Genomic DNA, 12347 nt, shown 5'->3' with positions numbered 1-12347 from the left:
ATGGACATCAATATTAAAACATCTATTCTTCAGAAGACACCATTAAGAAAATGAACATAAAAAACACAGACTGGGAGAATATGTTTCCAATATAAATAATATACAAAACGTTAACAACTCAATAATGAGAGATTAAATAAACCAATAAAAAATGGACAAAGCAGTCATAAAAGGCCAAATATTGTATGATTCCATTTATATGAAATATCCAGGCAAACCCCTAGAGACAGACATAAATCTGTAATTGCCAGGAGCTGAGGGGGGAGGCAGGCAATGTGCAGTGACTGCAAATGGTATGGTGTTTCTTTGAGGCTGATGAAAATGTTCTAATATTGGCTGTGATGATGGTTACACAATTCTGAGACTATACTATAAACTATTAAATGGGTGAATTGTATGGTATGTGATGTATTCAATATTTCAATAAAGCTGTTATACAAAAAATCGGCAAAAGATTAAAACAGATACTTCAAAGAAGATACACAAATGTCCAATAAGCATATGAAAATAAATGTTAAACATCATTAATCATCACAGAAATGCAAATTAAAACGACAAAGAGACATCATTACTCACTTATTAGAATGGCTAAAACTTAAAAGACTGTCAATACCAAGTGCTGGCAAGGATGTAGAGCAAATACAGCTCTCATACATTGCTGGTGGGAATGTAATGTATTATATCCATTTTGGAAAACAATTTGGCAGTTTCCTATAAAGCACAGCACATATTATATAACCCAGTAATTCCATTCTAGGTCTTACCCAAGAGAAATGAAAACATATACATACACGAAAACCTGTACATGAATTATAGAAGTTGTCTTTGTAAAAGCCAAAAACTGGAAACAACCTAAATGTTCATCAACATATGAATAAACAAACCACAGTCAATCCATGCAATGGAATACTACTCAGAAATAAAAAGGCACAAATTACTGACATGCCAGCATCACTAAGTCTCAAAAACATGCTCAATGAATGAGAAAAGCCAGACACAGGAGAATACATACTGTATCATTCCATTTATATGAAATTCTAGAAAAGCAAATCTCATCTACAGTGACAAAAAGTAGATCAGGAATTACCTGGGGTTGGCAAACTGTGGGGTGGGGCATAAGGGAACTATTTTGGAGTGACGGAAATGTACCATATCTTCATCATAGTGATGGTTACATGAGCATACACACTTATCAAAACTCAGAATTACACATTTAAAATGAGTGCATTTTATCATGCATACATTATATCTCAATAATATTGATTTTTAAAGTATACATACATATGTATATATGAGACACATATTCTTTGACCTAGCATTCGATTTCTAGGAATTTAACCACAGAAATACACATGTGTGCTTGGATGTTCAATGGAACGTCACCATAATCAAATACACCATTTTTTCAAAAATGAGGTGGACTTACATATACTGACATGGAAAAAAATCCCCAAGACACAAGGTTAAGTAAAAGATGCAGGCTGAATAATACATTATCATATGTTCCCATCTGTTTAAAAATATGTAAAACAAACATCATAACCAAACAGCAAATGTTTACCTTTGAGGAAGGACGAAGGAGGACTTCATGCTTTACTCTGTATTATTGGACTCTTTTATAAAGTGAAAATATTCATGAATTGCTTGGGAAATTTGTAAAGATTAAAAATGAAACAAGAAGGTTTGGTGGCTGTTTTTTAAGGGGAGTCACCAAATTTGAGAACAAATCTTTCTTCAGTCAAAGCCCAGGATAGCAGTTAAAAAGAAAACAAAAGTTTAGTCAAAATACAGACACACACACACAAGAATTCCTACTTCTGATAAAAGAGGGACTGTGGAGTTCATTGGATCAACACAGAAGAAACCCTTAACTTAAATAATTACTCATTCTCCAAGAGCTAACACAAGTGTTTCCTCCTCACTGAGGTCTTTCCCAGTTTCTAAGGCATCTCTAAGTCTATCATCACCCTTATCTTTGTTCCCACTAGACAGCTCATACAGGTCCATGACCTCATGCTAAGCTGACTGAAGGTCAATACTTGACACTATTTGCTGCATGAACTAAACAGCTGTGCACCCAAAAATGTTCCATAGTTTGATTTTTGGAAACTCAAAAGAATTGCTTCCTCAACTTCCCAACAAAATAGCTTCAGAACTGGCTTGGTTCATGTGCCAGGCCCCATTCTCTCTAGACGGGGAAGACCTCAAGGTTGGGAGCTCCAGGAGGGAGAAGCAGTTATCCCTCCCACAAGTGGGATGAAGGGGCCTCCTCCTCCAACTTACCTTGAAAGCTACAACTTTTCCGGATATGGTACAAGCAGATCTGATCACTCTCCTCTTGACTAAGAGTGTTTGGGGACACAGGGCCTGAACTGGCTCTTCTTTCTACAAAGAAACACCACAAAGATGTGTCAGCTTCTGATATGGGCCTAGAATATAGTTCAAGGTTCAAAGGAGAGAAAAGAGGATACATTCATCTCTCTGCACAAGACAAAAGTGGACAAGCCAAGCTCACAAAACTCCATCATGTTAGGGACGAAAGTACCCTGAGACACACAGGTGGGCCCTCTACTTTTTAGGGACCAGCTGGGAGCCTGCTTGCCAAACCCAGGATGCCACGGAGGGGCTCTTTTCTCAACTCTGGTGGTGAGCCCAATTCACTAGGAGACCCATTTAAAAATACAAGTGCCTGGGCTTCACAACAGACCAATTGAATCAGAGGCTCCAGGATGGAGCCAGGAACACTTTTTAAATAAGGAGAAAACACCTGTCCTACACGCTGAGGCAGCTTACAATTCCTTCTACCTATGGCTGTGATGACCCCCTCTGAAGGCAAAAGGAGAGCTACTGTTTAAAGATTTGGTCTATACAGCAAATACTTGTTCATGAACTATCGAAATTGGCTACTAATACAAAGAAAAAGGCAATAAATGGAAAGTCTACATCTTAAAATGAAACCTCCTTAATTATTTTTAGACTTCTTAAAAGAATCTTAATATAAAAGGGTATATAAATGCTTTCAAAGTTTACCTTTACTGGTACCACTCCGAAGAGTCTTTAACCTACCCTGAAATAAGCATATAAAACTCACTTGCAACCTCTCCCTATTCGGTATCACCTGCCATTTCATTATTCATCTTCCCTTTTCTTTTTATAAGCCCCTCAGATACCCTACAGGGTAGGCCTCAAAACCCAGGCCTGTGGGACCCTGAAGGTCACCTCCCTCTCTCCTCCAGAATGGGTGACTACTCTGGAGGTAACATCACTCAGCAGTGGATCCTCCCCTCCTTTCTAACAACGCTATAATCCAACTGACAATCTTAAAGATCCATTTAAAAGTAAAACCTGTCTACTTCTAGGCTTCCTAGAGTTGAAATTAACAAAAAATAATTGAAGAGAATGTAAAGAAAAAACAAGGTCAATTTTTAAATATAAATATCAGATAAGATTAGACTAGTAGATTTGTTTGCTGGTAGTCCTGGCACTCACCTGACATTTTAGGAAATGGTCCACTAAAAATCATAGCTATCAGTTCAGCTAAACACGTAGGTTTGCTTATGCTCCGAGGGGGAACGCTGTCTCATATTCACGAAGGAATAAGCAGGATCCAGGACAGTGCCCAGCACATGGCAAGCACTCAAAGTTGTTGAACAGAAGAATGGATAACCAAAAGGAACAACCAATGGCCTATATTGTGACATACTCTCCTTGAGGGACCACATCATCCATTTCACACACAACAAGTACTCAGGAAATGATTATTAAATAAAAGCCCCTGCCCTAAATTTCCCCATTTGCCTATCACTAAGCCTGACATTTGTTTAAACAAATAAGTATCCTAGCACACTCACTGTCTGTCAGATGTCTGAGTGTCTACTATGGCACTGTCTAGGTGCTGGAGTTAAACACAGAACAAAGCAGACAAATTGACAATGACAAAAAATATTCCATTTATTTGTGCCAGGAAGATGGCCAATGCCAAAATTAAAATATGTTTTCACTCATTTTGTAAAATCAAAACAGAAAACAATGCAAAGGATGCCCCTAGAGTTGTGCAACATGGCATTCCTAACTTTGGGGTCTGTCACTGAAAGGCAAGCTCTCTGGGTGAGTGGGCATGGGGGTGATTGAACAAGAGGAGGAGCTGAGTCTCCCATTTCAGTGCAGATCAGGCCCACTTGGAATTCATTCACCATCAACACCAACTCGCATTTGTCTAGAACTCTTGCTTGAGCATGTCTATGATTTCAATTTATCCTCATAAGCTCCCCTAGCTAAGAGAGGATCACCAACTCTGTTTTACTAAAACCAGCACAGACTTGCCCAAAGTCACATATTCCATTTACTGGCCAGGAACCCCAGCCTGCAGCACTTTCTACCAGCCTTACCGGAAGTCCCCTGTGGGGCTAGAGGAGGAGGGTGCACTCTGCTGGGGGCAGAGTTCTCATTCTTGATGTCATATGCATTTCTGTAAATGGAAGGCAGCTTGCTCACCAGGTCTGAGCTCATGCTTAACTTCTCCAATTTTTCCTGATTCTCAGAATTAGAGAAATCATGGGATCTCTTACAGCTAGTGCCAAACTTGCATTCCCCCTGTAAAAAATACTGGCAGATATGGAGTTTGATGCATTGCTTTTGAAAGGAACAAGAGCCGTAGGGTCCATCTCCTTTGTTGTAATGTTGACAGATCTGTTGACAAAAAAAAAAAAAGGCACCAGCTCAGAAGGCTTCACACATCACCACCTCCCCACTGACCAGTCCACTGGTTAGAAAAGGTCCTCACAGCCAAAGCTATGATTCCACCGTCCACACAGTCCAGTTATGAGACCATCCCTCGCTCCAGATGATGCCTGCTAACATATGCCCTTGGCTAAAATGGAAGCCAGGTGGACAGTAGGTTGCTCAGAACAAGCCCCTCCACTGGGAAAATCCAAAGAACCTCTAAGTGACCAGAATTGCTCCTTTCACATGAGACAACGTTTTAATGTAAATCAAATGGCAGTATTTTAACAACCCTACAAATCACCTACACTCCTCCCCCACTGACTTGTCAACTCTCCCCTGGCCAGGTCCCAGTTTCTCCCAACTCTCTTTTTACTATTCAGGGTTAATGAGGCTCTGAGGGTTTAAAGCATCCTAGGGTAAGCCAAACACCACCCTTTCATTTTTTAAGGGAGCACACTGAAACTCAGAGAAGTTAAATGGCTGGCCCTAGTATCACAGCTATCCACAGCATCTGGCACATAGAGAGTTTGTTGAACTGGGTGGTTGGCAAACCCGGGACTTGAACTTCAATCAAATGCTCCTTCTCTATACTCCAAATTCCTGGAGACAGGAACCAGGCCGAGACCACCATTCACAGACATTACATTTTACAAGATGGAGAAATGCCCCAGGGGGCTGTCTAACCCAGCAAGTACCCCACTGTGGGGATGGAAGCCCCAAGGGAAAAAGCCAGAGGCCTGGGCCCTAACTTCTCTTCTGCCACTTACAAGCTGCCTGATGTTGGGCAAGCCACTCAACAGCTCTGAGATTCAGTTTTTTAATCCCTAAGATGGGAATAATGCCACCTACATCATAGGGCTTTAAGGGTTAAAGTAGAAACATATGAAATAGCTAATACGATGCCTGTACACAGTGGGTGCTTGATTCATGATAGTAGCCCCCTGCCCGGTCATCTGGCAGGCGACTAGACTGAGCACAAAAGTCAAGGCAGGAGAGCCACATTGGGTCTGGGCCGATGGTCTCTGCTCCCACTTGCTGGCAGTATGTTCTCAGCAACGTGCACACGCAAGCAGAAGAAGATGCTCACACTCCCGACTGGTCACCAGCTGCCTACCTTCTACTGGGGCATTTTGCACACTACTGACAAAACGACCTCTCCAAAATGTCAAGCCTACTCTCCAAACACAATGCCCCCTGACACACGCTCCCTCACGGATACAGGCCTGCATAGAGGAGCCTCTGCCTACCCATTTCTCTTTCTTCCCCTCCCCTGCCCCACATTCAGGTCCTGCTATCCCCTGACCACGCCAGCTCCCTCCTCTCTGGGCCTCACTGGAGAACACAGCTCCTCTTCCCAGGCCTCCCTCCTCTTCATCTGCCTTGCCCTCATTCATCCTTCAGCACTCAGAGCAGACTGCATCTATTCCTGGATACCTTCCCCAGAGCCCAAACCACGCCCCAGAGACCAGTGTGCTGATGTCTCTTACAGCATCTCAAATGCTGCCTTGCAATCCCCCACTGTCTCACCATTCAATGTGCCTCCTGGAAGGACAGAATAGGGTCTTTTATTTCCCTATCACAGTGCCTAACCTGCAGTGGATATTCCCCATAAAGGTTAGCTGGATTAAATCAATACTAATTTTCAAAAGGCAAAAGAAAAAAGTTTACATCTATTATGTGCCTGTCACTATGCTATGCTAGCACCTTTCTCAAATGGGTGACTTTAACTGAATAACAAAAAACATTTTCATTAATATATGCCAATTTAATCTGTTTTCTCAAACCAGAAATAGTGCCAAAGCATTCCACATAACCTGTGCTGGCCATGGGAGCACACTGCTCACATCTGCTGGAGAGCATCATTAACTGGTGGCCCAGCTGCTGCCCTCTAGAGCCACTACTTTATTCACACAAAGGCCACGCTACCCACAGGCTGCTCTCAGCCAAGGACAAAACACAGCTCTGATAATAAAGCGTCAGACCCATTCTTGTGAGACACAGGAAGCCTCCAACGGCGACTTTAGCTCAAGAACTTCCTGTCGGCCTGGTGGAACCTTTCTTGGAACTGCAGTCAGTCTCCTCCCCTCTTCTTTCCCTCTCTCCTGCCATGAATGTCAGACCTGCTCTGCTGCTGCCTGAAGGCTTTCCCCACCTTCTCCTGCCCCCTCTCCCAGTAAATCTCTCAAACTTCTAATTCCATTTTGGTGGCTGCTTCTCAGAGAATGCAAACTGATACAGAACCATCACAGCAGGCTTTGAAGCCAAGTGGTAGATATCCGAAAGGCAATCTGAGAATTCACATCAACTAAAGTTCAAAATTCCTGGGTGCAAGCAAATGAGTAGTAAGAGCATCATCTGGCTGTCAGCAGCTCTGGAAGACTTCTCCATAGACCAGCTGGGTCCAGCGATACCCAACAGTGTGGTTCCAATTCCTGCTAGACAGGGATGGGGCTCTCTGAAGTCTCTATATCACTCAGCTCTGTGTAAGTAACACCTTGCTGAAGGCACTGGCCAAACAGGCTCCTCCAACCTCACGGAAGCCCTAGGAGAGAGGCACCAGCCCAACTGACACAGAAGGAAAGTTTTCTAGTGGTCCAAAGTCTAGAAATCAGCAGAGTCAGGAATTAAATCCAGGTCTCCTCCATGCAGTGGTTCTTGGTCAGGATGGTCCTCAGCATCTCTTCAGCCAAAATATTTCCCTATCTTCCGTCTGGCCTCTCCCCTATTACTTGCAAAGAAATCCCTCCCATCTCCCACCCCACACTTACTTCTGGCAAAAGCCAGGGATCGTTCTGAAACAAAAGTTGGCACAGCTCTCTATAGCTGAGGTGGTCAACACCATGAGTTTTCAGCACACTTAAGTTGTGATCGGTCGTCAAGCTGTGGCTGTTCCTACAGTTCTTCCTGCAAAGAAGCAGAACTGGTGTTATGGGCTGAATTGTGTCTCCTCAAAATCCCTATGTTGGAGTCCTAACTCCCAGAACCTCATGATGTGACTGAGTATTTGGAGGTAGGGTCTTTAAAGAGCTAATTAAGTTAAAATGAAGTCATCAGGGTGGGCCCTAATTCAACATGACTGGTGTCCTTATACGAAAAGATTAGGACATAGACTCACACCGAGGGAAGACCAAGTGAAGATACAGTGAGAAGATGGCTATAGGTGTATATAACACCTTGATCTTAGACTTCTAGTCTCCAAAATTATGAGAAAATAAATTTCTGTTGTTTAAGCCATCCAGTCTACGGTACTGTTATGGCAGCCCTGGCAAACTTACACAGCTGATAAAAATCAGTCTTCATTACAATTTTTCAGAAACACCTCCTGACATTGTTTACAAGCACCAGAGAAAAACCAGCATGTCTATGCAACAAAAAAAGTGAAATGCTTATTAACCAAGGAAGAGATGGGACTTTCCAAGGTCTAGGGCCCAGGACAGTATCTCTCAGCAGGCATTTGATGAAAATGACAGGGCCATTATCTGAAGAGTCACAGCACTCCAGTCACTCAGTAAGCACACATAAACATCGGCTGAATAAGCGAGCATGGGTGGCTTCTGGTTATATGAACATGTGCACATATGAATACACATACACACACCTGAGCCCAGCCCTTTTTTTTGCTCTCCTCCTCCATTCTTTCAATTCACAAGCATCTGGTAAGCACTAACTGTGAGCCAGGCACTGGCATAGTACGCTAAGGACCCAAAGATAAACCTTCAAATGACTGCCTGGCACTAGGACCCAGAAGAGTCAGGCAAATAGCATTTGCTTGACTCAGACACTGCCACACCTCATTTGCCATACTTATAATAAGCATCTCAAAAGAACACCAACCCCCTGGTCTACTCAACAAACCTGCATCTTCCACAGTACCCCCCATCTCAGCAAAAGGAACTCCTCTTTATATTGCACAGACCAAAAACTTTAAGTCATCCTTGACTAGTCACTTCTCATCTAGTGGAGGTCACAGACATAGGATGATTCCAATATAGAGTGGAAAGTGCAAGGTCAGCTGTGGTCAGAATACATCAGCACAGAGAGGAAGGGGCACCTGAGCCAGTCTGGGGTGGGCAGAGAACCGGGGAGGAAATCAGGGGAGGGTTCTGGAAGGTGTAATAGAGAAACCAGGCAAGGAAAGAAAGGAAGAACATTCTAGGCAGGGGCAAATAATTTGGTGCTGCCAGAGCCAAATATACCTAATAATTATAATGATGATTGATGATGATGACAACAAGAAGGACTATTAAAATTTACTGAGCATTTACCAGGTAGCAGGTAAATATTTTATGAATTAATTCACCCAGGCCTCAACAAGCCTATGAGGTGAGTAATATTATCTCCATTTCACAGATGAGGAAACTGAGGCTCAAATGTAAAGTCACTTGCCCAAAGCCACCAGCTAGCGAGGAGCAGAGCGCAGGTTGAAACACAGTGGGCTGGCTCTCAGGACTGTGCTCTTGCCCACCTTGCTCACTGCCTCCTGTGCATAGGACTAGGGAGTCAGTGACCTGGGACTCCTACGAGCTCTGCAGGACTGATGATCTATTTCTAAAGGGCTGACCCTGCGGTTAAGGAAGACAGAGTCACAGAAAGTGTAGCCAACTACATCCACATTCCCTTATGTGAGTCAGAGAAGGAAGATTCGAGAAACTCACCTGTATGAACCAAAAGGCAGACAGAATGGTGAAGGAAGAAGAAAACTCAAGAATCATCTAAACCAATAAATACTAGACATCCTGATTTCCAAGACAAGTAAAATCTAACCCTAAATTCAGCAAACTAGCATAATAGGTCTGCCATCTTTATTTTACCAAATATGAACATTAAAAAGATCCACCAATTATTGGATCCATTAACCGCCATCACTGGATCCATCACTGGAACCATCCAGGCACAATTTACTGTGTGCCTTGTTCCTTTCGGGCTGCTGCTACTTATTCTCCCCTTAAGCGCCTCATCCGTGAAGGCCAGATTTCCCCAGAGTTCCACGCTCAGCCTCTTTTCAGGCCTCAGACTCCACCTCAGATCTGATCCACTCCTGGGCCGCAACCATGGCATATACCTCCCAACATCTCCCAAACGAGCACCTCAGGCCCTGGCCTTCCTACCAGGCTTCAGACCTGCATAGCTGCCTCCTGTGCCCCCTTCAAAACTAAAATCCTCTCTTGTTCTCTCAGTCAATAGAGCTCAGTCCACAGTAGGAGCAGAAACCCAAGAGTCATCACCTCTCTCATATCTTCTTATCACACTGTCACCAACTCCCCAACTCTCCCAAATTTCTCACACACACATCCCTCGAAAAATTCTAATATTTCTGGACAGGTGCTTCTTTGAGACTACTTTTCCCAGCCCCCTTGCACCTCGGTGGGGTTGGGAGACAGCTTCTGGTCAACGGGATGTAGGTGGAAGGATGTCCACCACCTGTAGACCCATAAAAACTTCCCACACAATCCTCTACTATCCATCTTTTCCATCTGCGCCCCTGGTACTTGATATCCTGAATGTCCGCAAGAGCCTCGTGTTGAGGAGGGCAGAACCCAGGTCAGTCATCCTGGATCCCTGAATGACTGTATGGATCAAGGCCCCTACCCCATGTTGACTACTGGACTTGATATTAGGAAAAAATTAATGTCTACAGTGTTAAGACAGAAAGAGAGAGAGAGAGAAGGGTGGGAGGCAGGGAATAAGGAAGGGAGGGAAGGAATTCTCCTAGATAACTAGATTAGCTTCCAAGCAGCTCCCCACGACATCCTCCTTTAAATCAGCATCCACACCACTAAGATCTCTTCCTAAAAAGCAAATCTGATGGTTGCTCTCTCCTGTCATTTGACCGGCCCCATCACCTTCAGGGTGTGGTACAAATTCTTGAGCATATACCTCAACAATCCATTGTACGAATCTTACTAACCACCTGCTATGCACAGAACAGGGGTGCTGGGTACTGGGGAGACAGCCAGCTAAGGCCGAGACAGCTGGGGCCAGTTTACATCTACTGGCAGAGGGTGCAATGAGGAAGATAAACAGCCCGAGGTGATGAAGACTAGAAAGGAAAATGATCTTCGAGTTGAGACCTGAAGGATTAAGGAGGCAAACCAGGAAGGTCCTTCCAGACGGAGCAAAGGCCGCCGCTGAGCAAGGTCTGGGGTGTTCCGCAACAAAAGGGCAAGAAGGATGGGCCGTGGCTGGAGGGCGGCAGGGACCGGTTCCCTAAACCCTTTGAGGGCTGAGGGAGGCGTCTATTTCCGGCTTGTAACAGGTCAACAAGAGATGAGCGAGGGTTTGAGAGACTCCCTCGGCTGCTGGGCTGAGAACGCTCTGACTGTCCGGCCCTCACAGCTATCTGTGGAGACCCGGGACGTCGTGGAGCCCTCCGCAGCCACCCCTCCCCCACAACCCCCGGCCAACTGCCACAGCCTGGGCGTCCCACCCGGCGCCACGCTCTAGCCAAGTCACTCTCTGTTCTCCGAGTGTCCACAGGGGTCTAGAGGACGCCACTTACCCCACCCCCACCCCCGTGCCCCTTACACAGTGCCGGGTATCCAGCGGGTGCTCCACAAACGCTCCCTGAAATGAATGAAAGCGGCGAGGCCAGGGAACGGCCACCTCACTGTCTCCCCAACTCCAAGGGCCCCCAGGCGGGCCGCGAGGGAGCGGAGGCGCCCGGGTCCCCCTCCCCGCCCGCCGTCGGGCCGGCGCGGCGCCTTACCCGGCCCTCAGAAACTTGCAGGCGCCATAGAGCATGAACTTGCAGAGGTGCAGCTGCGCGCAGAGCCCGGCGCAGCCGGGCTTGGGGCCCTGGTGCGCGCGGCACAGGCGCAGCGCCGAGGCGGCCAGCACCACGCGCTTGGGAGCCGCCGCCGCGCCGCCCGCGTCCGCCCGCGCCGCCACCACGAAGCGCCCGCGCTCCCGCAGCAGCCGCTCCAGCGCCTCGGGGCCCACGCCCGCCGGCAAGCGGCGCCGGAGCTCGGGCAGCTCCAAGGCGCCCCCGGCCGCGCACAGCACCTGGGTGATCTCGCCGCCGAGGACGGCCGCCTGAGCCATGGCCGCGGCGGCGGGGGAGCGCGACCAGAGCCTCCGCCCGTCGGACTGCGGGACTGAGGCGACGCTGGCTGCGGCGAACTCGGGCGGCTCCCGCGGGGTGAAGATGCCGGCGGGAAACGAAACCGAAAGCGGCCTGGGCCGGGGCCAGTAGAACCTGTGCGGCCTCGCCACGCCCACGGCCCGCAGCTGAGCTGGCGCCTTCGCCTCAGCGCCTCAGCTGCTCGCCCGCCGGCCCGACGGGAAGGCCGGCGCTTCGAGCGCCGGCCGGGGCTCTCGCGGCCTTCCGGGGGCTCTTCACAAGGCCCCGACAGGGCTTCGCTGGGCCTGTGAGAGGGTGGGCGCCACTTCTCTCACGGCAGCGCTCGGCGACGCTCCAAGCGCCTCACGCAGACGCCGGCGCGCACTCAGCCACCTCAGGAGCGGCCCCCAAGCCCCCCGGCCCTTCCCGCCGGCCCGTTGAGGAGCAGGCTGGGACGCCCGCCCGTTAAAGGGCCCAAAGGTCGCCCAAGCCAGCCCGGGGCTTCCTGGACGGCTCACAAAAACGGGAACAACGGACGTGGAAACAGCCCCTCCGAACTGCA

At 47.1% G+C, this 12347-nt stretch overlaps 1 protein-coding gene across 1 annotated transcript in view; it reads right to left on the bottom strand.

Moving 5' to 3' along the window:
- PARP12 (poly(ADP-ribose) polymerase family member 12) overlaps positions 1-11873 on the bottom strand; it is a 38375-nt gene extending 26502 nt beyond the window's left edge. The window contains exons 1-4 of the mRNA XM_063100590.1: positions 11432-11873; positions 7494-7629; positions 4389-4689; positions 2284-2385 (exon numbers count right to left, since the gene is read on the bottom strand). Of these exons, the coding sequence (XP_062956660.1) occupies positions 2284-2385; positions 4389-4689; positions 7494-7629; positions 11432-11766 (874 nt within the window). The 5' untranslated portion in view covers positions 11767-11873. The remainder of the gene's footprint in view (positions 1-2283; positions 2386-4388; positions 4690-7493; positions 7630-11431) is intronic.
- Between the last annotated feature and the right edge of the window lie 474 nt (positions 11874-12347).

This window comes from Cynocephalus volans, chromosome 6, assembly GCF_027409185.1.
Source record: "Cynocephalus volans isolate mCynVol1 chromosome 6, mCynVol1.pri, whole genome shotgun sequence".
Lineage (NCBI taxonomy): Eukaryota > Metazoa > Chordata > Mammalia > Dermoptera > Cynocephalidae > Cynocephalus > Cynocephalus volans.
This window is presented reverse-complemented; position numbering and strand designations above follow the sequence as displayed.